At 33.2% G+C, this 27,258-nt stretch overlaps 2 protein-coding genes across 2 annotated transcripts; one reads left to right on the top strand and one right to left on the bottom strand.

The window, feature by feature from the left end:
• Positions 1–2,861: 2,861 nt before the first annotated feature.
• On the bottom strand, positions 2,862–4,033 carry LOC115229313 (lipoyl synthase, mitochondrial-like). Its single transcript, XM_029799684.1, is given in 4 exon segments — positions 2,862–3,251; positions 3,253–3,376; positions 3,412–3,650; positions 3,686–4,033. Coding segments are annotated over 4 exon segments (1,101 nt in total).
• A 5,753-nt stretch (positions 4,034–9,786) lies between these two features.
• On the top strand, positions 9,787–26,075 carry LOC115229312 (protein FAM214A-like). The gene is made up of 11 exons (XM_029799683.1): positions 9,787–9,856; positions 10,239–10,454; positions 10,485–10,532; positions 10,563–10,652; positions 10,683–10,812; positions 10,921–11,029; positions 11,083–11,244; positions 11,275–11,334; positions 11,369–11,547; positions 12,963–12,972; positions 25,911–26,075. The coding sequence occupies exons 1-11, from the start codon at positions 9,787–9,789 to the stop codon at positions 26,073–26,075; spliced, it is 1,239 nt and encodes a 412-aa protein (XP_029655543.1).
• Positions 26,076–27,258: the final 1,183 nt, after the last annotated feature.

Genomic DNA, 27,258 nt, shown 5'->3' with positions numbered 1-27,258 from the left:
TAATCATCGAAACTTCTGTCCTGGAAGAGAAGTATCCTGGAGTAATGCTAAGCTGTTTAGAAAAGTAGGCGCGTAGATTTCTGTGCCGATTACGTCCATACCCCACTTGAAAAGAAAGATGGTCATCTGTCATGGCGTTTCCCATCTCCACGATATGCTGTAGAAACCTTCCGGCACTGTGCTTGCATAACGTTAAACCTTATACCTACGAAAATTCAAACAACTCAGGATGTTCAAAACAAAGGAAAGAAACAAAGTTGATGAGGTTCGACAAACTAGTTCTTACAAATAAAATTAGGTGAGGATTTTGTAAAATACTGATTTTATTATATTTTATAAAAATTAATTAAATTAATATTCATAAATATTACTATGTGAATGTATAATAACATTAACATTTATTTTTGTTAGCTGTTTATGACTTTATTTAGTTCATTGTTGTGAAATGAAAAATACAGGAATACCTCCCAATCTAATATCTGAACTAGACAACATGGTCAACGAATATTTAGTTTATAGAGGATTTATATTAACGTCAAAAATGTTGGCAAATGAACTTAGCAGTCCTAAAAAACAGATGCACGTTAAATTTAAATAGTTTTATTTTCAGCCTAAGCTGATCCTCGATCATTTTCTGAATTTAATTGCGAACTTTGATTTGAAAGCCCTCGAGTCTTACTGGGATTTCCTTCAAAGTCATTTTTTCTGCCAATTTATGGAACTCCACGAAAAGACCATTAAACATCTCCATACGTCAATTCTCCGACTATATCTCATCAGAGCTTCTTCTGCCAGACAATTAACAAAAATTGGGGAATTTTTTGAAAAAAATCAACAAATCATTTCTGATAACCCAGATTGGGTAAATTGGCTTGGTTTATGTGATCCTGTATATTTTTAGTCCTTCCGTACACCAAAAATCCAGAAAATGTTAAAATATTTTCCACTTATTTTACCCGTCAGTGGCAGGAAGCGACAACCCTGTCCCTTTATAATTTCCTTGTTTTCGTCTTCAAGAACCTATCACCTCCATCTCTTGTCAGATTAGTAAACGAATCTCGCCTTGGAGTCACTTCGGTCCCAGAGCAGACGTTAAATACAAATTCTGTATGTAAATTTTTATAATACACGAGATTAGGTTCTAAATGTATCTAACGATGAAGAAGACGATTTGATGGTCGAAAATTATTTTAATTATGTTGAAGACGACCAAGTCGAGGTTTTAGTTTATTTAATTATTCTTAAATAGAATACTCCTCTATCAGATGAACTAAATGAGCATCAAATTCAAAACGAATCAAGGATACTTAAAAAAGTATTCTAAATAGCGTTTTTTTAATTTAAAGATTAATTATACTGGACATAATTCTCGAGTAATACAAGCAAAGTTTAACCGAAACGGAACTTTGGTGGCGAGTTTTGACGATGAAGGGATAGCCCGGTTATTATCTTTTTATTACTGTTAAGAATATGGCACCCAAATTTTGACAGCAACCAAACAATTCAAACACTGACGTCAAAATCTGTTATAACATCCGTGGAGTGGATTGGAACTACTGAGTCTCTTGTATTCATTATGGAAGGTAGCTTGGATAGGTAGCAATTGGCTCTCTTGAAGGACAATTACGACTGTTTGATGTCGGGTGTAAAGAATATACAAAAAATGTGCGGGTTGACAAACAGCCGTGCAGGTTTGTGGGGAGGGACTCATTTAATACCTTAGCGTCCTTAACGTTGTGGGAGATTCAGATGGGGCACAGTTTGCAGTGCACAGCAAAATAGTTGGACGTGATAAGATTTTCATTTATGACACAAATGTGTTTAAATCAACAGTTTTTATTTTTAATCAAGTTATAGAGATCATTTTATTTAGATTACGAAGGACCAGTTGCCCTCTTATTCGAGCCAGAATCTCCGTTTGTTCTTTATGTGGGTTCCTCCGATGGAGTTTTACATTCTTATGGTCTATATATTTAGCAATAATGCTAAGATATCAGAGATAATAAGAAACAGCAGCATTCACAAACACGACTCTCTTCAACACCAATATTGACAATTACTTCTCCCGAAAAGAACGTCTTATATTGTACCAGTCATGATGGAATGGTGTGGATTTATGTTTTATTATTTATAGCTCCACGTTATTGACCAAAATAGTGTGGTTGATATTATCGATCTAGGAGAGTTGGCAACAGAAGTGCTTTTTGGAGATTTGATTCCGAAAACTTTTCCTCAAATTTTACCTTCGCCTCAAATGTTTTCACTTTGTGGGACGCAGTCACTTTTTACCTACTTTGATAGGTCTTCGGTTGTTTATAATGTTTGGCATATTTTTAAATTTTTTACAGTATGGGAAATGTCGGCATATTAATAAGGCTGGCATTTTAAGCTCATACGTTTCCCAAAATTCGGAAAGTGTTGTGTGTGGGGTGGATAGTTCTTCTAACAATTATTTGATTGCATCTATAGATGGAAATATTGAAATTATTATGGCGGAATTCTGTTTTAATGGAAAATTTTGATATTTTTATTAATTGGGAGATTTTGTTACTAAAAAATTATAAACGCTCTTCAATTATAAACTAGAAGAATAAACCCTTGTAACTAGAAAGAAATTTGAAATAAAAGAAACTGTGTCCGTAAATATTATATTAGTTGGATTTCTTTAGTTATAACGTGTCATTCTGGGATCTCAAACAAATATTTTTTTTATTTTAGCATTTTTAAAGTATAAATGATCTTGTAAAAAATATAAGATCTACGTTTCCAAAAAGTTGTGATTTTATTTAAAAAGTTTTTATATAGAATTTTTTAATATATTTTTAATGTAATATTCACCTGTTCTATATTATAATTCTAAATCAACCAGCTTTGTAAGATGATCGAACAAGCGGCCCACTTGCTGTATATAAAAACCCAAATTTATCGCCAATCTCTTTCCAATAGTTGAATTTTTCTGGAGTCACGTATTCTTTCACTTTTAAATGTCTTTTCGTAGGCTGCATGTATTGTCCAAAAGTGAGACAGTCAACAGAAGCTAGTCTTAGTTCTATTTTGTTGCCAAAAATATATTTACCTTCCAAAGTATTCATAACCTGTTGATCACTCTCCCCCAGTCCGAGCATTATTGAAGTCTTAGTAATTAATGACGGACGAAATTGTTTTGCAAGTTTTAGAACGGCTAAAGATTGAGAAAAGTTAGCACGTGGATCTCGCACTGAGCTAGAAATGGAAAAGTAAATCAGACTGTTGTAATTCAGGGACGGTTTCGATATTGTGGGCAAAAACCTCGAGACCAGAATTTGCAACTTGATTGATACAATCGTAATTTCCACCAAAATCTGGGACAAGACATTCGACAAACACTTTATTGTCACTTCTAGTGAATTTAAAACATTCAAAAGTTCAAACAATCTTTTAATCTCTTTGATCGTTTTTACAAAGTGAGAACTTCCATAATCATGAAGGTCTATATAACATAAGTGTAATATACCATCTCGGTCAACGGACGTAATTACAACATAATCGACACCCCAACTCATAATTGATTTGGCTGTTTTTATTGGTTCCAATTCGTCTAGTGGAGGAGGATTTCGGTTTGTTTTTATTGAACAGAAACGACAGGCACGTGTGCATTCCGAACCCATTATCTTTGTGAAAGAGTGAATAAAAATATACAAAATACCATAATTGTGGCTGTGGAGATTCCACTTTTTGAGCCCCAACAGTCTTCTATATTTGGACAACGGGCTTCCTGGCAAACTGTACTGAGTTTTTCTGATTTTAAAGACATTTTCATCTTTGAGTAATCTTTACCAGTAGGAATTTTAGTTTGCAGCCAAGAAGGAAGACGTAGTCTAGTAAAATAGGGATCATATTTAAACCGATGTCCTGTTCTGGTTTCAATTTTTGCGAATTTATGTTCTTCTTTAGCAGTCTTAAGAAAAAACGATAAATCTGGTCCTTGAGGTACACTTTTTAAAGACAAGGTTGATGAAATTTTTAGTACTGAAATGTACCGGAAATGTTTCATTTCTAATAAACTGAAATTTGAAACAGAATTTTAATAAAATAAAAGAAGCTCGTTAATTTAATAAGATACAAATTAAAATTGAAAATCTCACACACCGAGAGTGTAATAATTAAATTTAATTTATTTATTTTAAATAAAATATTTTTATTTAAACCAACAAAGATAAACTGAAGCATAACAAGACTCAACCTGCAGAAAGTGTATCCTAAAAAACCTTTATCCGCCAACTTCGTCTCCCATCGCCTCATTTAGTCTTTCTGTTTAAAATATAGACGCCCTCAAAGAATCTTTACGTCTATCTTCAATAGTTTGCCTTTATCTAGAAATCTTAATTTGTTATTTATTATTACCACATCCGCGACAATAAGAAAGTCATAATTCTCTCATCGCTTTTGCCACAACCTGGCCGATTTTGTCTGTTAGACACCTTCACGCTTTTCTTAAGATTGCAATTTCTTGAAAGCTTTCTAGATTGTCTGCATTTTCTAGTAACAATCTGGTGAGACAAAGACAGAACCAGAATGGGGATGTTGTATCTACTTACAATCAAATTGATTAAATCCTCTGTAGAAGTAATCTTAAATGAATCCTGATGGACTCACGGTCTTACTGTGGCACACTTCTATCGAGATACCACAAAACTGTTGTCTCTTGATTTAAACTTTATTAGAGTCAGAATGTGATTAAAAAAACAAAAAACACTTCTCTGGAAGACTGGCAGTAGAAAACTTACACGCAAACAATGCTACGCGGAATAAATTTAGTAAGAAAGTCGACACATTTGTGTCAAAATAGAATATCTACCTGATGATCTCTATACTTTAAAAATCTTAGACTTTGTATAGAGAATAGAAAACGTATAGATATAAACATAAAACTAAAATATAAGAGGAACACCATTCTACGGGATATAAAGAGTAGAGCACGCCTGCTTCATCGAAGATTGCTTGATCAGTACGTTGAAGAAGTCGAACAGCTCAATTATAATCCAGAAATATTCCGATCTATTCGATTGCTAAACAGAATGGACAGACCCAAAGAGTTAATTTTACATGATGACTATGGAAAAAGAATGTTTGATAAAAAATGGCAGAAAAAATTGCTGTATAGTTTGAATTCCTCTTTATAAATGACAATGAGCACATACCTCAGTTTGTTGGGGATCCTAGATGTCTAATTGTTTTAATTACCGGAAATTGAATAATGGTAGAAGTCCGGGTATTGATGGCATTAATGGAGAACTTTTAAAATAGTCGCCAAGCTCACTCACTTATCAGTTATGCGACATACTAAACGGGATATCTACGACGCACATAGACGTTTTACTTGGACAAGGAGTCTTAATTCCTATATAGAATCTAGAGAAGCAGGTTGGAGCGGTAGAAAATTTCAGACATAAAACTACTTTTGTTGATTGTTCTTCACAGAATATCTCTATCGCAGACACATTCTTGTCTTTCTAAAAACACAGATGGGTGTGTCTCATGATACAGAAGTACAGAAAGGGAGTTTCCATACTGGGAATAGATCTATTTAGAGCGTTTGAAACTGTTCGCAGAGGAAATCTTATTTAGCTATTAGGAACATTGTTGGACGAGGGCAGCTTGAGAATGATACGTGTCCTTCACACAAACACGGAATTGGAAGTGTGGGTTGGCTCGGAGTACTTTCGAAAATTCAAAGCACACATTGGCAATCGACAGGCAATTCATTATCACAGATCCTGTTTTTTATCTACCTGGAAGGTCTTTATTTTCGTAATTTTAATTCATTTCTTTCGAGAGCTTTTGATATAATTCGCCGAGGTAAACGTATTTGTGTTTTGCAGGGATTCCTTGACGGGGGCTGTGTCAGAATGATAGAAATTTTATTGTCGAGTTAGAAAGATGGTCACCCCCACAACATTTTCAACATAAGGCCGGTCACACAAACCACTTATGGCATTTGGAACAGTAAACAATCCTAATCGATCACCACTTTTCTGCTGAAAGTGGTTATGCTCTTCAGACGTTAAAATTTAAAGATTTTTTAATCTCAGATAAACAATTTCCATTCTGATTTGATTTTACGCCGCTATATGCAGAATGCTTCGCATTTAGGTCTCTAGCAAGAATTGGATTTTTATTTTCTTCTAGAAAATTTTTGAAAATCTTCGAATAGTCTTTCAACCTCTTGGAGTATATACCTCCAACGGTTATCCGCCTAATAGAAATTTTTAAATCAATCAATATATTAAGATTAAATAATTTTATAATACATAAAAACAATTCTAAATGTACTTATTACAAATTTAACTGAAGAAAACCCAATTTACTTCAAATTAATTCTAACTGACTTCCAATTACTTATTTATTTTTTTGATTTATTTCATGGTTATAACTAAGTTAACGTGTTGTGTGTCCGCAATGAATCAGTTGGTGAATTTTTGTAGTCAGTAATTGTATGTCCTCATGATTGTCTGCAGAAATGACAATTTTGTGGTATCCACACGAGTATTTAAGATATAGCCGTCTCGTAATGAAAGTAAAATTCTTCGACTTTTGAGTTAATTTGTATTTTTTGTTCAGATATTCAAGTGATCCCAGCTCTTCGAATATTTTAACTATATCATCATACTCTTAAACAGTTTTGAAAGATAGCGAGGCATCAACAAAATTTTATCGAATTATCATTATTAGCACATCCACGACAATAAGAAAGTCATAATCCTCTCGTTGCTTGTGCCGCACTATGGACAATTTTGTCTGTTAGACACCTCAACGTTTTTCATAAAATTGCGATTTTTCGAAGGCTATTAGATCGCCTGGATCTACTAGTAACAATTTTTGAGCTTTAGTGGCGGTGGTCGGTGGGAGTTTAAAATATCTAGTAATGATTTCAGACCCACGTTTTGTAACTCATGGACCTTGGGGAATGCTATTGTGAGATTAACTTTGACAGGCATAATTAAAAGAATTTTTTGTTGACAGGACTAAAGTTTTTTTTGAATATCTATAGGAATAGCCCGCTTTCAGTTTTCCTTTTTTTGCAGTTTTTCAATAAATTTAATTCCATTTTTATATAGAAAAAATAAGCAGATTTAGATACAAAATTATTTTATTAGTAACTAGCTCGGCAGCTCGCTTCGCTCACCGCGACCTAGCTCCTGCGGAGGGCCTGTTTCATCAAACACTATAAGTTTATGTAGATGTATAAAACTACCTGGTTTAATGTAACCCTATTCTATCGCCTGTTGATAAACGATGTTTGTCGTCCGTCCTTCCTTGGCATATATGAATAAATTTTCTCTTCTGCCTACCCTCGAGCATCCCACATACAGCTGTCCATGTAAAAAGCACTCACTCTCTAAAATAACCCAACTACCTTTAATGACTGTCCCTGGGCCTTGTTTATTGTCATTGCACACACTTTTTTTTCATTTTTTGTGGTTTTTTTTTTTTATATTTAATTTTTTCATTTTTCCTTTGTAATTTCCTTTTTTTTTCTTTTTTTTTTTTACTGGCGGAAATGGGGCAGGGGAGATGCGGCAGGCGGAAATGCGGCAGGCAAGAAAGCGACACACAAAAAACGACACACCACAAAAAGATTTAATTAATTACCTTATTAAGCTGACCGTTTTTTCTTCAGCTTCGTTTTCCTCCTTCGGTTATCTATTTAAAAAATTATTTTTGAATAATAAAAAAGTTTAGGAAAAAAGGCATACCGAAAATAAATTCTATCTTTACGAAAAACTCAAGTAAATAGTTAATATTTTTACGCAAATTCTTCTGATTGCGCTGTCATTGGTGGTAAATTGTGTTAATGTTTGTGCTAATGTGGTTTCAACTATCAAAGTGTTTTTCAAAATCTGTTAATTGCACACTCTATTCAAGGTCGTGCGTCAATTGGTGGTAAATTGTGTTAATGATTGTGCTAATGTGGTTTCAACTATCAAAGTGGTTTTTCAAAATCTGTTAATTGCACACTCTATTCAAAGTCGTGCAATCTGTGATTGCACATTCTGTCAAAGTCAAATATGATAATAGCTTTAATTTTGATTCATGGTCGATAATGATATATGCATTTAATTTTAAAGAGAAAAACATAGGATGAATTGAATTTCTTTATCGCGAATAATTGGGAGTTCATCATTGTTAATATTCTCGCTGTCGTTTTCATCAAGATTCTTAATACGTGAGATTTTTGCCTTGAAGGTTAATGGACCTCATCATGAATGTCGAGGACATTCGAGTTGTTCATTTTAATCAAAATGCAGAAAATAATTTTTTGATTTTTTGGGGGAAAGGTTTTAAGGACTTCATCATGTAAGTCGAGGACTTGTAGTTGTTCATTTTAACCAAAATGCAGAAAATTTTTTTTTAATTTTTTTTGGGGGGAAGGTTTTAAGGACTTCATCATGTAAGTTGAGGACATTGTAGTTGTTCATTTTAACCAAAATGCAGAAAATTTTTTTTTAATTTTTTTTGGGGGGAAGGTTTTAAGGACTTCATCATGTAAGTCGAGGACATTGTAGTTGTTCATTTTAACCAAAATGCAGAAATTTTTTTTTAATTTTTTTGGGGGGAAGGTTTTAAGGACTTCATCATGTAAGTTGAGGACATTGTAGTTGTTCATTTTAACCAAAATGCAGAAAATTTTTTTTTTTTTTTTATTTTTTTTGGGGGGAAGGTTTTAAGGACTTCATCATGTAAGTCGAGGACATTGTAGTTGTTCATTTTAACCAAAATGCAGAAATTTTTTTTTAATTTTTTTTGGAGGGAAGGTTTTAAGGACTTCATCATGTAAGTTGAGGACATTGTAGTTTTTCATTTTAACCAAAATGCAGAAATTTTTTTTTAATTTTTTTTGGGGGGAAGGTTTTAAGGACTTCATCATGTAAGTCGAGGACATTGTAGTTGTTCATTTTAACCAAAGCAGAAAATTTTTTTTTAATTTTTTTTGGGGGGAAGGTTTTAAGGACTTCATCATGTAAGTCGAGGACATTGTAGTTGTTCATTTTAACCAAAATGCAGAAAATTTTTTAATTTTTTTTGGGGGGAAGGTTTTAAGACTTCATCATGTAAGTCGAGGACATTGTAGTTGTTCATTTTAACCAAAATGCAGAAAATTTTTTTAATTTTTTTGGGGGGAAGGTTTTAAGGACTTCATCATGTAAGTCTAGGACATTGTAGTTGTTCATTTTAACCAAAATGCAGAAAATTTTTTTTTAATTTTTTTTGGGGGGGAAGGTTTTAAGGACCTCATCATGTAAGTCGAGGACATCGTATTGCCAATTTGAAGTTGGTGTGCACACACAGACAGACAGACAGACAGACAGACAGACAGACAGACACACACCATACCATTTTATTATTAAGATTTAGTCTATTACACCTATTACATAAACCCGTTAAGCTAATCACAATAAATAACGAATTTAGTTTCATAATTGACATGAAACCTAGTAAATCTCAGATCTTGGATACAGTCAAATATAAGTCAAGAATCCATTCTTTATGCATATCCTTTGCAAATATCTTCGATAGAATTTATTTGAAAAGAACAAGTCCTTTAAATTGCAAACTTCCTGCTTTTTACACATTCGCTGAAATCGATTTAGATATTGTATAATTTATAGTTTATGATTTGACAGGAATGTCAGAGAAATGATTTTATTGGAGAAATGATATTTTTTCCACAAAACATTATTCCCACAATTTATATCGACATATATTTCGAATGCAAAGTAAATGCTTATAAAGAAGACCCTCAAGATGAAAATTATGACAAAGAAACATTTCTTATTGAAAGATGGACGTTTAATCAAATCACAGATTTCCAACTGTAAACGAAAAAATTATTTTATAGTCAAAACAAATGGGAGAGAATGAATAAATTCTTTCACAGCTATTTGGATGATGGGGAAGTGTCAAAATTTATTCGAACAAATCGTCTTTTGCCAAAAGTGTCCATTTCGATTAATACTACAAAAACTTTAAATTTCATAAACAAGCCTAAAAATCTTCAGTTTCCGTCATGTTCTTGGAGACGTGACATGGAGGGTCTATTTTTGAGCGTCGAATGGCTTCCTCTTAATTTTAACTTTAAAAATACAGAAGACCAATTTTTTTATACAACCAGTGTATCAACTTCCCTCGAAAAGGAATCTAAATTATATATACTCAATTTCTGTATATCTGGTAACATTCATGGGAGTATTTTACAGACTCGAATATTGCTGAAGATAAAACATTGAGACGATCAAGGTCAACTGAGTCTGTAGAATCACCAGCGTCTAAAAGAAAATCTAGAGATAGGTCAAATTCAGAATCGAGTGTTTCTCCATTTGAAGAATCAAATGAAATACAGGATGAGAAACAAGAATCCGAACAAATTCGCAAATCTGATGATATTAAAAAAGGAATGCACTATGTATTAGCAGGTAAATACGAAGAATCAACAGTTTCTTTAGAACTGTTGGACTTTACATCTCAGTCTGAAAAGTTGCCTACTTTAATTGGTTAGAGTATACATTTTTAATCTGTTGCAGAAATATCTAGAGATACGAATTATCCCACAGAAGAATTTTCAAGTATTTCAGGAAATATTCAACTATGTGATAAAGCACATTCTGAATCAGGTTTCATTATTTAAATTGACAAATGAAAAGAAAAAACGCCAACCCATCAAAAAATGGAAATCGATGAACCTAGATTGAAAACAAGTATTTTTGTTCCGAAGTCACCCTTTGTTATTACATGCAGGAATGCACCATCTGAACCTGAAAATGTATTTTTATCGTGCTTATTTTATAGAGAACTCGTAATTTTGATAGATTTAAATTTAACCCTTCCAAAATAAGTTCAAGCGTTCTTACAATGTTTGGCCACTAACATCGTATATTTTAGGCACCTGCAACGACTCAGGGCAAACGCAAATTTCCAAAATATAGCCCCAAGCACTAACCTCACACGTAGTCTATTGAACGTGGACAGAAATAAACCAAATACTTATTTGGTATATTATATTAACTAAATAATACTTTTTCATGCTGGACTTATTTATTCAAGGATGATTTACTTGTGGGTGAAATTCGTCCAGTTGGCTACGTTGCCGACTACACCATTGACTTCTACTCTTATCGAAAATCATATCATAAAAAAGAAACGTTTTCCTTACTTTCGTTTTATTTCGACAATTCTTTGAATACTCCCGAATTGTGTCCTTATTTGGTCTATTTGTTATTTTAATCATTTTGATAGGGTTTTATAGATCTTCAAAACGTCGAATATCGAATTCCTTCTAAGGGGAAGCTGCAATTGGTTAGATTGACGATTCCTGTAATTCTTATTTTAGATTTTGTTTCAACCTAATAAAAAAGTTAAAAAAATATTTTTGATTGAATATAATTTGACTTCCATGCCACCTAACGAAACGACTTATATACGACAAAAATTAATATACGCACCAATTCCTGTGGAAGGTGTCGATATGAGCCAACATCTGGGCTATCTTCAATATTGCCTTCACCTTAAGTATTTATTTTTAAACTAACTATAATTAGTGTGAAAAGTGATTCTTTAAATCAAAAGTTTATCTATAGTGATTTTCGTGTGATTTTCCCCTTTCAACCGCTAGAATTGAAGTCTGATAAAATTGCCTATGAGATGATTACAGAATTAGAGATCCCACATGATCCTTCTGCTTCTTAAAAATCAAAACTTTAATAAAACTTTTCAAATTTTTTTTCACTCATTTTTTTCAAAATTTGTTTTTTTAATACACAAATGGTAAAAAACTTAAAAGATTGTTAAATCACATTACACTTATATTTTAGACTTTCATATTTAATCCAGTCAGTGCAATTTTTAAAAGAGAATTATGTGAATTCTGCAAACGATTGAAATGTGCAATACCTACCTTCACCATACACTAAAATATTTGGATTATTGACTTGGACAACAATTAATAACGTTCTCGGGTGCCGATTGAACTCACTGGTTCGCCACTCTCTAGATTGCTGCACTGGTACTTATTGTAAATGAAATTAAACAAATTGAAGGAAGGTATTTATTAAAAAATATTATGAGTAATAAATAAATTTTATGCATGACGTTAAAATTGACTCGTTTACATAAATTTTAATGCCTTTAAATTAAAAAATGAATTTAAGTTAAAAAATAAAAGTTTAAACTTTTAGTTGATTCCAAGACAATTTAACAATTCTTCGAGTTTTTTTCGCCGTTCTAATAAAGATTATTTTTGTCTTTCATATTATTAACTAGTTTGAAACCAAGAAATTTCATAAATATGATTAGCTCGCAAACGAACTCTCGATACTTTATGATGCAAAGGCTAAGATTATCCCGGTTGTCTTGACGTGGGATGGCGTTGTTTCGAGATACTTCAAAAACTATATGGACAAATAATCGATTGAAAAAGCCACAAGAACTTATATTCAATTTGTTGTTCTAAAAAGGACTCTAGAAAGCATGGTAGTTGAACACAGACACGGAGTGAGAGTATCTGCCGAAGAATACACCTCTGCTGCTTACCAGCTTGCAGAAGTGGCATGCTGCCGTGACACGCGGTGAAAGATATGGGACAAATAGAAAATCCATCTGACCGGGAGATGGAGAGTGTGGATGGAACTGGTTGCAAACTCTTCTCCTGAAAGAAGAAGAGAGATTTCTAATAATCGGGACTGAGAATCTAAATTAAATAGTCTAGCTAAAGTTATATACAATTAACGTCTATTTGTCTTTAGGTTAAATAGTTTTGTTGTCATGGTAATTAACAAAAAATGGATTATTTTATGAGTCATCAAATTCTAGTTTATAAAATAATTTTTACGTATATTTTAAATTAATTTGGTTAATTAGAAATATTTATTTTTTAGAAATATTCATTATAGTAACTATAAACTAAATCTAATAAATTTTTTTTATAGATGTGGTCAGGTATGGATCTCCCGGATTCTAATTCTACTCAATTCCCTCCTACATACGAAAGTATATTTAATCCAAAGAAAAAGGAAATACTGAAAACAAAAAGTCATTGCTTTTCTTGTCAAATATTATTCGACGAGAGCAAGAGAATTCCGAAAATTCTTAAATCTTGCAACCATACAATATGCAAATACTGTTTACTAAGACAACTTTCTGCTAATTTTTGGACAATTCGTTGCCCAAAATGTGACAAAATTACTGAACTCCCATTAAAGAATCGGTTTTCCACACTTGAAGTCGATGCTACCTCGTTAATTGCAGCTCAGGAATTTAGACATTCATTTTTAAAAACAGATTGATATTATTAATATTTTATCGGTTAATTTAACTGAGTTTTTAATTTTAAAGAATAAGAAATCCCACCACAATTGCTAATATTATTTTAAATAAAACTTCAAAAAATATTTAAATTTAAGTCTTTATTAGGAAACAACTTCGATGACGTACGACTGAACAATATGACCATATACGATGCATAACTTATGAATAGTTTCTAAAGTCATTTTCAAATAGTTTGCAAGAAATCTACTGTGATTACAGGAAATTTTTCCCGTAAATAGTCAAATATTATTTCGATAATTTTAGGAAATAAACACTTGGTGATATTAAGCCGTGATTTTCAACGTTTAACCTAATCAACAACTAGAATTGAATATTTGTTGTAAAAATAAATCAAAATGCCCAATCGTCTCTAAAACGAGTGATAAAATTGTATTTTTTGGATTTTTCGTTTCAATAATTGTCAAGTATCCTTAGAATTGATATTCGCACTTGGGCATCTTGAAATCATGAATATTGCGAAATACGTCAAAATTATATTAAGAAAGCTATCCTAATTAGTATTAAATCAATCAAACCTATTCTTTTTAGAAATAAATTAATCATGAAATTAATTATACTCTGGACATTCTAGTTTCGGTAAAACTGTTAAAACAATGTCTTTGAAATTTACGAAAAACTCAGCTTAAACTTGTTTAAAGTATTAAAGCGTTTCAAAGGGAAAATGAACTATTGTTTAAAACTTTTATGAGGAGGGCAAGTCTTCTGTCAGGTTGTTGTAGAAATTTCACAAATAATTCTGGAAAGTAAACAATGAAGAAATGGATAAAATATTGTTTGATGTAATTTAACCTAAGCAAGTTAGTATATTAAATAAGCTCGAATATAATGTCACGATCCGAGAATGAAACGAGCCGAAGGTGAGACCATGTTGCTGAAATCAATTTCAATCATTTTCAACAAATAAAAATAAAATAATCAATTATTTCAAAGCAAACATTAACTAATTATTGTTAAAACAGTCGATTATTTGTCTGAGGCGGTCGGGTACTTTGCGAGTAATAAAAACAAGAAAATGGCACTTAGCCACAATCGCAGAATTTTTTGCTTTTAAATATGCAGCTGTCTGCGGGGAAAATGTGAACATTGATTTACTCAAGGACCCTCAAAGAAAACTTTTGCATAACCAACTCAGCTGTAAATCAATACACTCGGTGATGTTTAAATGTATGAAGGAATCAAATGTCGACCTATCTACTTCTTCGCAATGGCTATCGAAAGGGAACAATGGTCCACGGAGCGAAGCATTGTACCGTCTTTTGCAGGATAGGAATTTGTTCTTTGTAAACGGAATCACAATGCGTTCATTGCAAAAAAACAAGCAGACTGTCGACTACCTAGCCACGCGATATAGTAAGATGCTGTGGTTAAGTGTATCCATCTTCAGTTATGTTGAATGTATGAAATAAAACGAAGCAAGAAATTAAAAGGACATTCGGTGTATCAATCATGTCGATCCAGAGAGTCGAAATCAGAGTTGACACGTTAATTATGACTGGAAGCAGCCCCCTCGTGCGAATGGGCTTGAAAATCGGTTTCCACGAAATTTTATGTAGCTGGTACAAGTTACCAGACACCCAATGTTTCCGCTGCCAGCGCTTTGGACATATCTCACGGTTTTGTAAAGAAAAAGCGAGATTTCTCATCGGTGAAGGGCCACACATCCGTTTGGAATGTCTAATGTCTTGGAAGTACTTCACCAGGTGCATAAACTGTGAATCCTCCGCGCACATGGCCAATTACGACGGATGCCCAATCGCCAAGGAACTTCCCCAAAAGAGGATAGCTCTGAAGACCCCAGATCATAGAACAAAGTTGACACGGCTTCTGCATCAAAGAAAAAGGAAAAAAGCTACAACACAGAAACAGGAAAAGAGAGTATGCAAACAGTTCGAAAAAAGGAACTTTACCAAAAATGCAAAACTCGTGGCCGAGGAGGTTTAGACAGACGGCATCTATGAACCCGGGTCAAACACGTGGAAAACTACGACGCCATCTATATCAACACAAAACCCAAAATTAAAGGTAGAACAGGCGTGAACACAACCGATTTTAAAAATCTGCCTAAAGAAGCAGCAACATCTATGAACCTCGGACACACTAAAGTCAATCTCTGGATACCAACTATCTAACATACCGGACAGGGAAAGGACAAGTGCAGTTGAACAGCTAAAGGCGGAATTGTAAATGATCCATTTAAAATCGAAAACGACGACTAAGAAAACTTAAAAATTTACTTGAACTGGTGACGCTCGTTATGGAGAACAGTCGCCAAAACTCCACGAAATGAGCGCTTTTAAGCTTAACGCTCGGTCAATTTGAAAACGGGCTACGGAGCTAACTTACCTGGTTAACTCTGTAAACATGGATTTATTGATTGTAAATAAAACGATGGTTAAGGAAAATCAACATCACAGAATCGATGAATTTCGATTAACCGGCATCCCGTGACGACCGGACGCTGTGGCTGGTACTGGGACATCTATATAATATAAACTGAGGGATATAAAAATCTTAGAAGAAAATTTGGGTGAACTTATGACTTTGGAAATCGTAACTTCACTTGGATGAATGCGTGTGGGAGGTCTTTACTTCAAAGAAATGAAGAATTATTGTAAACTTATAAAAGACTTCTTCGCAAATCATTACAGATAAATTCTAATAGGTGACCTTAACGCAAAACAGATCTCATATGAATGCAAAAATACAATTAGGGACAATCGGATACTCCTCGGATTATCGGAGAAATGCAGCTTCAGTGTCTTGACTTCACAAGAAACAAACTATTTCTCTTATCACGGAAAAGACCGGATAGTAGTTTTCCTCGTCTTGGCTGGTGTCATTTACCAATCCAACATACCACAGATAGAGGTAAACATCGGCAGCGATCACCTACCTCATTCTTTATGCGTGCGAAAATAGACTACGATTTGTAAAGACCACTTCATCGGGTATGATATGTCCCGGAAAAACTAATCCGACTGGATGAATCTCTAGGAAAGCTTATAAAAAGGAAGGGGAACCTTGAAAAAAAGTTAAAACAATGTTTTGACCCCTTGGACTCCACTTTTATTCTGGAAAAAGTTCTTATGAAAACAGAAATAAATGATTTCACAAGAAAACATTCAAACTCCGCTTAGAAGAATTAATGCTCAAAATTGAATAAGAAAAATCCTCAATTTTGGAAGATTTTCAATCGACTCAGTAGTATGGAGAGCAAAGGAAAAGAGATCTGGCTAAATCGACTAATGGACTGCCGTCTCTCTTAAAGAGATTCCCTCATGTCTGCGGAAACAACTGGCTAAAACTCAAGATGTGGAGCCGATTGATACAATTCTTAGAGAATTTGTACGTGAAGCACTAAGAAATCTCTAAGCAAACTGGAGTCGTACGGGACTTTTGTTGGATCATAAATATCTGTTTTGCTTATAATGTCAGCTGGTATATTTATGTTAAGAAGTTGTGGTTCACATTCTGTACATTTTAGACGTTTGAAAAAGTTTGAAATCGTTTGAGATTTCACATCTTCCCATGCCATTTTTACAAACAATACAGTATCTCTAAGAGTTAACTTTTTATACGATTCATAGACTGACTATTTCTCACATTCCAATATATCCGTTAAATAAAGTAATTTGTGTCGTGTAAAATGTACTTTGAACGTTTTTATAATGCCCAGATCCATTGGCTGAATAAGCCCTGTACTGTATTTTGGAATAAACATTATTTTAATATTTTCCAAATAAAGAAGCGGTCAATGGGATGGGCAATTATCCATTAATAACAAAATTAATCTATTTTCAATAAAGATTGTCTGTCTTCTTGAGATTGTCTTTTTAAAGATTGTAGAAAATCTGCTGCAAATCGTCTGACATGAAGCAGACTTATTACTTTCTTTGTAACGCAATATTTCCACTTTTTGAGCAATTGTAAGTCTAGAGTAGCTTCCAACAGGAACAGTGCGGACCATGCTTGCTTTAAATTCTTTTTATTTTTTTCAATTAAAAAAATTTTTTTAATTAATAAAGAGAATTTTCAAAAATTGTGGCAAATTTCAGAATTGGCAAATATCATTGAAAAGTAGAAAGAATCGATAAAAAATGGCGAATTTCAGAATTGGCAAATATAAGAATTGGCAGATTCTAGAGAGTTTACTGTATCTATTAAAAAAATTTCAAACAAATATATTCACTCTGTGTTGTTTGAGCAGAAAGAGGAATAAGAAGGGAAGAACATTTATGGAGTGTCATCACTTGTTCACTCCGAAGACTTAATACTTAGTTAGGCAATAAATAGTTAACAAATGTCGTTGTGGTGCTGTCATTGACCGTTTTGGTCTACATCCCCTTTCCTGTCGTCGCAGTGCAGGGCGCGCACCACGCCATGCAGCACTTAACGACGTTATTCAGAGGGGGCTCACGGCCGCTGGAATTCCATCAATCCTCGAACCCGTTGGGCTTGCGAGGGGAGACGGAAAAAGACCCGACGGCCTATCTACTTTCCCATTTGAGTTCGGCAAGTCTCTGTTATGGGATGCGACGTATTCAGACACTTTCTCGGAGCTTAACCTTCCTTCTCAGCTGTCGAGGCTGGCTCAGTCTCTCGCAAAACCGAGAAGATTGGAAAGTACAAGGAGCTCTCTGAACGGTATCTGTTCACTCCCATCGCCGTCGAGACTTCCGGCGTCATCGGCGAAAAGTCTCTTTCCTTTCTGAAAAAGCTTGGCCACATGATTTCCCATAAACGGGGAGACCTACGCGAGTCCAAGTGGCTTCTCGAAAGGATTTCCTTGGCTATAGTACGTGGAAACTGTGTTTCCATTTACGAGGCCGGGAATTTAGTTAGTTAATAACTACAGTGGGGCAAAAAAGTCATGGCACCTTTGCAAATTTTGACTAAATTTAACAATTCTTTGCAAAAAAATTATTAAATACATTACTTTAAAAAATAAATTAGTAATATAGAACTTTTTAGATAAATTATTAAAAAAACTATCTTAAAGGGAATTATTAATAGTGCACTAATTAACGATTTATTTTTAAAATCAATTTTTTGAGGGAAAAAGTAATGGCACGAAATCCAATTAATATTTAGTTGCATTCCCTTTTGCTAGCAGAACTGCTTCCAATCGTTTTTTGTAAGAAAAAATTAGTTTTTGACATTCTACTTTAGAAATATTTTTCCATTCTTCGTAGCAAATTGTTTTTAATTCCTGGATATTTTTTGGTTTTCTTAAGCCAACTTTTATTTTTAATATTTTCCATAAGTTTTCGATGGGATTCAGGTCTGGCGATTGACTTGGCCATTCCAAAACATTTATTTTGTTTTTTTCTAACCATTTAACGGTTACTTTTGACTTGTGCTTAGGATCGTTGTCATGCTGGAATGCCCAATGTTGTGTCAAATTTAAGTTCGCGACCGAAGGTAAAAGACATTTTTCCAAAATTTCGCAATATTTAAGAGAATTCATTATTCCATCAATTACAAATAGTTCACCAACACCTGTTGATGAAAAACAGCCCCACAACATGATACTACCTCCCCCGTGCTTTACGGTAGGTATGGTGCATTTTGGGATATACGCCTGATTTGATTTGCGCCAAATTGAAAGCGTGTAGTTCAGTCCGAAAAGTTGTATTTTTGATTCGTCCGACCACAAAATATTGTTTATGAATTCATTTTCTTTGTTCAAAAGATTTTTTGCATATTGGATTCGCGCTGAAAGGTGTATTTTCTTTAATAACGGAACTCGACGGGGCCTTCGCTTATTGATACCTTCTTTGCGTAGTGTAGAAGTGATTGTACGAAGGGACACTGACGTTCCTGTGATTTTTAAATTATCGGCAAATTCTTTTCGAGTTATTTTTGGGTTTGAAGTAACTAATCTTTTCATTAATGAAGAAAAACGCAGAGATATCTTTTTTGGAGCACCCGATCCTGGTTTATTAATAACAGTTCCGCGTTGCTTCCATCGAGTAATAATATTTCGAACAGTACTTTTTGGTAATATCAACAATTTAGAAATCTCTCCATAACTTTTACCGTTTTGGTGGGCAGTTACAACTCGTTGTTTTAGGTCCAAAGAATGCTCTTTCCTTATCGACGAGATAATTTTAATAAAAGGCGAAAAATAAAAGTATATTTATACTAATCGGAATCTACTAATCAATTATATTAATAGAACTAAGAATCAATTATTTCAAAGAAAAAACAAGGCACCAAAAGATAATCATTTGTATCTTATTGTCAAAAAAATCCATATTTTTTGATAGTGTCATCACTTTTTTACACATCAAATTTGACATTTTTCTAAATATGAAGCAAAAACAATTATATTTATTTGAAATTCATGAATATAATTAGCACGAAATGGGTTCAAAAGAATGCAAGATTTTATTGTGTAGCATGATGAACTAAATCGAAAAAGTTATTTTTGTAAAAATATATTGAATTAAAAAAAATGATAGGTGTGCCATGACTTATTTGCCCCACTGTATGTTCTCGCTACTTAAAACGATAAATATGTATTTGAAATAAACAGTTAAATAAATTAATTATCTAATTTTTATCTAGAGAGATACTTCAAAATCTAAACATGATCAACCTTTAGAAATTCTCCTAATTAATTTTATTTAGTCACCAAGATCACGATAGAAACTAAACAAATTAGTCACGTGATCCCGATGCATTTCACAAGCGACCTCATTTTCGCACGGTGATCTTCCCATAAGTCTACACAAGATCGCACCGAGCGGCTAATCGGTTCTGGAATTCAGATTAATCAGATATTCCATAGAAGCCAGTCTAAAACATTTGTCACTATGTGCCTAACTTTCGGTTATTCTTTACGCTCTTAGTTGAGCATCCTCGATTCTCCGCCATATGGTCAAAGATAATAGCGGATTTTCTGAAAGCTGCGAGTAATCAACAAGTCTCTAATAAAGACCCATACATAATATCTATTAAAAAAATTTCAAACAAATCTATTCACTCTGTGTTGTTTGAGCAGAAAGAGGAATAAGAAGGGAAGAACATTTATGGAGTGTCATCACTTGTTCACTCCGAAGACTTAATACTTAGTTAGGCAATAAATAGTTAATTAGTTTTTTTATTAATAAAGGATGAATCGGTTTAGTATAAAAATCATGTAACTTTCATCATTGTACATGATTATTTTCATTATAATTATCTTCATAAAAGCGGTCGTCTAAATAGAAATTGTGTTTCTCTATCTTACTTTGAGGTCCTTGTCTGAAGATAAATTCTGACTCTAACAATAGAAAAATTAATAAATACTAAGTGGGTTTAAATTAGGAAATATAATTTCATGTTCTACCTATAAAATTAATAATTAATTTTCCGACTATCTGATTTGACGCATCATCCGATGATATTGGAGACTGGTAGCTTTTAAAAACAAAAACACAAATGAATATGGCAAATAAACACATAATTTATTATTTGATCGCAAATTTACTTAAATACTCCAATGTTCGTACTAAATTTTGTACTTTAGTTATAATTTATTTTTAAAGTAGCTTTGATATTCTTTACATAAAGTACAATATTAAATAAAAAAACTAACGTTTTTTTAAATTGAAAAAAACTAGCAGTTGATTTATTGACTAATTATTGAATTCTTCAATGTCATTAGTCGATGGTTACAAAACCCAGATTACTGTTTTTATCAAATTTTAGATTTTGGAGCGAATTTCTAAATTTTAATAATAAAATGGTATGATGTGTTTACGCACTAACTTCAAACTAGCAAAGTACAGATGAATTGTAAAAAATCCTAACAGATTTTAAAGTATTCAAATTAGCAAATAATAAAGTACAAGCTAAAAAATGGTTAGGTCTTCCAAGAACCTTTCACCTAAAAATCTAACATATCAAGAATATCCTTGATGATGAGGTTTTTGATAATATTTTCTGTATTTTGGTTAAAATAAACAACGTGAATGTCCACGACTCTTATTATGAGATACATTAAAACTTTATAGGAAAAAAATTAAAGAATTATTTTCAACATGTTAATAAAAACGACAGCAAGAATACTCCCAATAGTGTGCACCCAATTATTGGTGGCAAAGAAATTCAATTCATCCTTGGATTTTCACTTTCAAAACAAATGCCAACAATTAATCAACATTAAGACTATTATCATAGTCCACCTCGACAGTGTAATTAGCAAATTTTAAAGTACCTATTTAAATAAAAAAACATTCATCTAAAATAAATTATTAATATGCGAGTAGGGTTAAAGGGTATCCAGTTTATACAGCGGATTCGACCAGTTTTCATGTCTGATTAGCAGATTTCAAAATACCACTTGATAGTGCAGTTAGCAGATTTTAAAGTGCAGTCAAACCTATATTGCAAGGTTTCCCAAACCTTTTCTTTCTCGACACCCCTAAAAATCTAAACTTTATCCTCTGCACCCCTAAATACTATGTGACATGGGCAACGCGTTACGCATGGGCAACCGGTTACATTTTTTTGACCTTGTAGATGTCAAAATTAAATCCTTTGATTTTTTTTTTGGTAAAAGTTATATGTAATTAACAAATAGTTATTAACTAACTAAATTCCCGGCATCGTAAATGGAAACACAGTTTCCACGTACTATGGCCAAGGAAATCCTTTCGAAAAGCCACTTGGACTCGCGTGGGTCTCCCCGTTTATGGGAGATCATGCGGCCAAGCTTTTTTAGAAAGGAAAGAGACTTTTCGCCGATGACGCCGGAAGTCTCGACGGCGATGGGAGTGAACAGATACCGTTCAATCCTTTGATTATCACAACTAATATTTTTTATGGGCCAATTATAAAGTTTAACTATGCCTTGTATTGATTTAAATTAGTTTTTGTTCATGTACTTAAATAATTTAAAAAAGTTATTTTTTTAAATGTTGGTAAATTTAAACTTATTGGAAAATTTTTAGCGTGCTAGATTTGTTTCTTGTAATGGCTTCATATAGGGGTTATGTCAAAGATTCTTCAGAGTATCGAATTTTAAAAGATGCTTTGGAAAATAAATTCCCAGAAGATTTTTCTAGGCAAGCAAAATATAGACTTATAAAAAAGATCGAGAATTTTACAATAATCAATGAAAGGTACTCTATATTTACGATTAATGCGCAGATTGTATCTCAAATCTGACGATCCAAAGCTCGTCATTACTTTGGACAATGAAACTGAAATGGAGCATGTAGCTAAATCTCTACACGAATATTCACACGGAGGAGTAAACAAGATTGAGTATGAGTGTCGACAAAGATACTTCATTGTTAAAAATGACGTAATCAGAAAAGTCATTCGGAATTGTGAAGTATGTAAATTTGCCTGTCCATTGAAAGTTTTAATTCTTTGTAATTTTTAATGTAGGTTGGTGATATGAATCATCATATTTTTGCTTCTTCTCCGAATGAAAGGTTTCAGCTAGATCTTGTAGATCTAAAAAAGTTTTCAGTCGTAATGTTGCAGGTTATAATTATAAAATTATGTTTTAGAAAATATTAAAAATCAATTTGAAAATTCAGAGATTTGTTCAAATTTAGACTCAAATGGAAACTCAGCTACTACAGTAACTTATTGGTTAGGCACTCGGGTTTGCAATGAAATTAGGAGTGTTTATTCTTTATAGATAAACGTTATGGGGCATTAATATCATATTTTTTAGTTATAATTTTTGATAATAACTATAATAACGTGTTCTGTTGTTTTGGAGTATGTAATTTTGATATGTGAAGGTTTGAGGCTTCAGAGAACCCGATAATATGATAAAAATTCATTGACAAGGTCGTTTTGGATCGTTAATTGACAGATCGATTATTAAAAGTACCAATCGGAGCGAAAATAACGGATTATTTCGACAAGAAAAGACTAAATTGTAAATGAAATTAAGAATAAACATCTTTTGGTTTTAAATTAACAAAAATTAGTGTTTTCGTTATATTAGAAAACATCTGGGAAACTGCACTAGGTGCCCCAAAATAGACTGTTAAGGCAATGAATAGAAAAATGAATGTACACAATAGTAATACGAATTAGTGTCGGAGATAAAGTTTAGATAAATAATTATAGATAGGTTCGAGTTAAAAAAGATTATGGAACAAACCTTCGTTGCGGTGGATAATTCGAGTCTCCATTCTATCCGACGGCTGAAATAATTAACATTTTATCAAATAATCGAGTCGAGGTAAATCAATCATTTTTATTTAATAGATAAAATATGCTAAAGGAGAGATATGGACGGTACCAATGGCAAGACTAAAAAAATGATTAATTTTAATTTTTTTGTTAAAATGCATTATTCTTTGAAGTTATTCAATGATTAATAATTGACATCACAAGGTCAAAAAATGTAACCGGTTGCCCATGCGTATCCAGCCGCCCATGTCACATAATATTTTAAATAAATATTTGTTAAAAACTTTTTACCAAAAAAATATCAACTCATTTACAAAGTCGTTTTATCAGGAGTTAAACTTGAGAGTTGGACTCTTGTGTCAACCGACGCCTCTAATCGATTCCCGTATTTTGTTTTAGTCGCAGTGTATAGCGAAAATGCAGATTCACATAAATATGTCAGAGCACATAAACTAGTAAGAGCACATAAACTGCCTGGTCTGACAATGATGGATACTAACCTAAGGTTATCTAAGTCAAAAAAGTATGTCATTACTTCTAAGGAGGCCTCAGTTGCTTCATAAGCAGAACTTTTCAATATGTATATCACTATCTTCTAAGAACATGTAAAAGTGGTCAACATGTCCGAACAGTCTCCATGGGGCCTCCATCACATCCTTATTGTTGATCCTTGTCGGCAATTGTACCCCTCATATTATTCGCAGTTGCATTTGGTAGAAGTAGTTAAAGCTTTTAGTTTTTAAAACCCAGCAGAAGTTATAACAAGACCGGTTTAAAAAAGCATTGCAGAGCCGCAAACGGAGCCCGATCTTTGCCGGTCTATTAGCCACCCAATCCGTTTTCAGCCTTTTCCACGCGGCCGTCGATACTACTTTTCTCCGGGTTAAGTCCTCACTATCTCAAAGGAGTAAGACATAATTTCAAAACTAAGAAACTAAAGATACACTTCGTGAAATCTGTTTTATCAACTTGCAATGTCCTTACTCTAACTCTAAAATATGTCCAAGTAGTCCCCATCGAGCATTCCTTATAGTAATCATCAACCATTCATATTTACACGTAGCGTATAGGTGCTGGTTCTGATCATCTCCAGGTGATTCAATAATACTTATTTATTTAATTAAAAGTTAATTTTGGTTTTAATGAGTATTTATTAATTAATAAAAAATATAATTTGGTTGTAAATGAATGACTGTGGTGAACCCTCCGATGAATCTCTTCTCGATATGCATCCAGATGATATTTTCAATATTTTAATAGAAGGTCAAAATTTTTTTAATGATCAATTTTTTCAGAGGATTCGCTATTATTCGATCAATACGGAGATTTGGTACACGAGTCAGAATCCAATCAAAACCTCTTCTCTAAACGTAGCCTCACTAATTTTAATTTTCAGAGTTCGGAAAGAGAGCACGGAGGGTTATTGGATATTTTTTTATTCGAAATAGATTAAAAGAGACAGCGAATCTTTTACCCGTGGTCTCATGGAAAGAGCAGAATTGTCATTTAATTCGTGCGATTATGCCGAAGCTTCAAAATTTGCAATGCAGGCAATTAGAATTGGTATTGAATCATCTTTATAACAGCTCCTTGTTCTTCTGGTTTGGCATACAAAATTATGGCACAAATCAGCCATCGAGCCTCAGATAAAGAAAACACTTTAAAAGTTAAACATTTTGTTTATTACTCTACTCAGTGGTATTATTTATCGGCTATAATAACCAAAAATGACTTGGATTTATGGATTAAGTGTGCAGAGTTGGCTGCTAATGATTACCACAAGCTCACACGATGCTATAATAATAGTTGGAATTTCATTACTATAACCCAGTCCTTCGTTTATGTCCGGATAACAAAGAATTACAGTTGGAGAGATTTGAATTTCTCAAGAAAATTGGCAATCGTCGTCGTTTAATCGACTGTTATCGTTCCTTGCTTCACTGTTTTGAAGATGATGACGAAAAATATAGTGAACTATTCCATGAATTGGCCGAAGTATATTGGTCGTGTTAAATGTTAGTATTTTCATACTTCGGATATCAGTGGTAAGGCAGCCGATGTTTTTATGATGGCTCTCCGTTTCAGGCCTGATTTGGTTACTGCAAAAGATGTCAATACTCTTCTTGATTTGCTAATTTTGACCAGAAAATATAACTCTATAATCGAGGTTTTGTTCCTTTTCTAGTTTTAACAGGTAGCAGCTAACCACTATGGACTTCATGTTGAGTGGGCTGACAAAAAAGTAATCAAGTTTTATTTGTTTGATAAATAATTAATTATTTTAGTATTTTCCCTACTTCTCCAGTTTATATTGATATAATTGCAAAAGTTATAGTCGGGTTATGTGGAATATTTTGTTCATCTGTTTCCACAGTTTGTATCATTGACCTGATTTCTTATAGATATTGGTGGAGGAGCTGTTAAAATGTGAAGTAAAGACATATCACGACTTGTATGAGTTAGTGGCTTCAGCATTATTCGATGATGAGAGTTATGTTCTAGCAGAACGAGTTCTTGATGTAGTCACTGAACACTCAAACACGGTATATTTTATAATTAATGATTAAATAGCCTGATTTGTGGTATAAATTGGGTGCTTCATGTGCTGCTCTTAATAAACTTCAAAAAGCTGTTTATTCCTTCGAAACTGCCTTGGAACTTAAACAATTTTCAGCTGAAATAAGTATGGCTTTATCCGCCGTTCAGGAGCGATTGGGTTTTTCTGAAAAAGCCATCGAGTCGGTGAGATTTGGTATTATATTTGTTAATATTATATTAGCACTGAGGGATACTGGAGAACAACTGACATTTGAGGTTGTTGCATCTATGAATTTAGATTTGTGAAATGTTGTTGAGACAAGCTAGAGAATACTGCGATAATCAAGATTATGAGAACTGTTACCATGCTTTGAGAAAATGTCTCTATTCTCATCTTTGGCCATATCAGAATCTTATTTTTATTAAGAGTAAGTTTTTCACCTATTTAATATTGTTAATTGACATGGCTTATCGTGGGATAAGGCCTAGCTGGCATTTCTATTTGATTTTATATCTTTTCCTTGTTTTATTATTCATATTTTCAGATATTTAAACATTATGTATTTTTAGAATGTTTAATCACTCCGAAATTTCCTCGTTATCGACTTCTGAAGGGAGAAGATGCAAGGAAGATTTGTGGAAGTGAAGTTTTGTTAAGAAAGAAGCCTTCACACTTAAAAGAAGTTTGGGAACTGTTTTCGAGGGTTTTCTTTGTGTGTTTATTAAAGGTGGCACAATATCTTTACGATGCCAAGTTCTACCAGAGATTGTCGAAATTTGCCTGTTTTGGATCACTTATTCCAACAATGAACAAAAAACCATCTATTCGATTTGTAAGCCCGAAAATACCTGCATTTATAGAAGTTAATATACATGGCGACATTGTCATACACAATGACTGAGGATTGGTCCAAAGCATTTAGTTTTCTTCGTTTACTTCTAATTTCTGTATCTTATATTTCTGTAAGCTAGTTTCCGAGTCATATATTTGTTTGGAATTTCTTCAGTCGTATGTCTCTCCAATGTATGCTGCGTCGTTTTGATCTTTTCTGCCTTCGAAAACGAAATAGGGTTTATACCAACTTGTTAGATTTAGTCTTTCCGACGTGTCCTCCCGCTTCATATAATGACAGCGAATTACGCAATCACCACTGGAAAATATAAATTTGCCTACCGTATTACTATTAAGTGATTTATGTTTAGTTGATTTGA

Source organism: Octopus sinensis, unplaced genomic scaffold (genome assembly GCF_006345805.1).
Source record: "Octopus sinensis unplaced genomic scaffold, ASM634580v1 Contig12425, whole genome shotgun sequence".
In the NCBI taxonomy this organism is placed as follows: Eukaryota; Metazoa; Mollusca; class Cephalopoda; order Octopoda; family Octopodidae; genus Octopus; species Octopus sinensis.
Note: the sequence above shows the minus strand (reverse complement) of the source record. Positions and strands in the feature narration are given on the sequence as shown.

What these genes read in the sequence shown, in the direction of transcription:
- LOC115229312 (XM_029799683.1), top strand. Translation starts at nt 9,787, where the DNA reads ATGAAAATTATGACAAAGAAACATTTCTTATTGAAAGATGGACGTTTA. An exon ending in AAAGTTGCCTACTTTAATTG is followed by an intron (nt 10,533 to 10,562) that starts GTTAGAGTATAC and finishes AATCTGTTGCAG; the next exon opens with AAATATCTAGAGATACGAAT. An exon ending in ATAAACCAAATACTTATTTG is followed by an intron (nt 11,030 to 11,082) that starts GTATATTATATT and finishes TATTTATTCAAG; the next exon opens with GATGATTTACTTGTGGGTGA.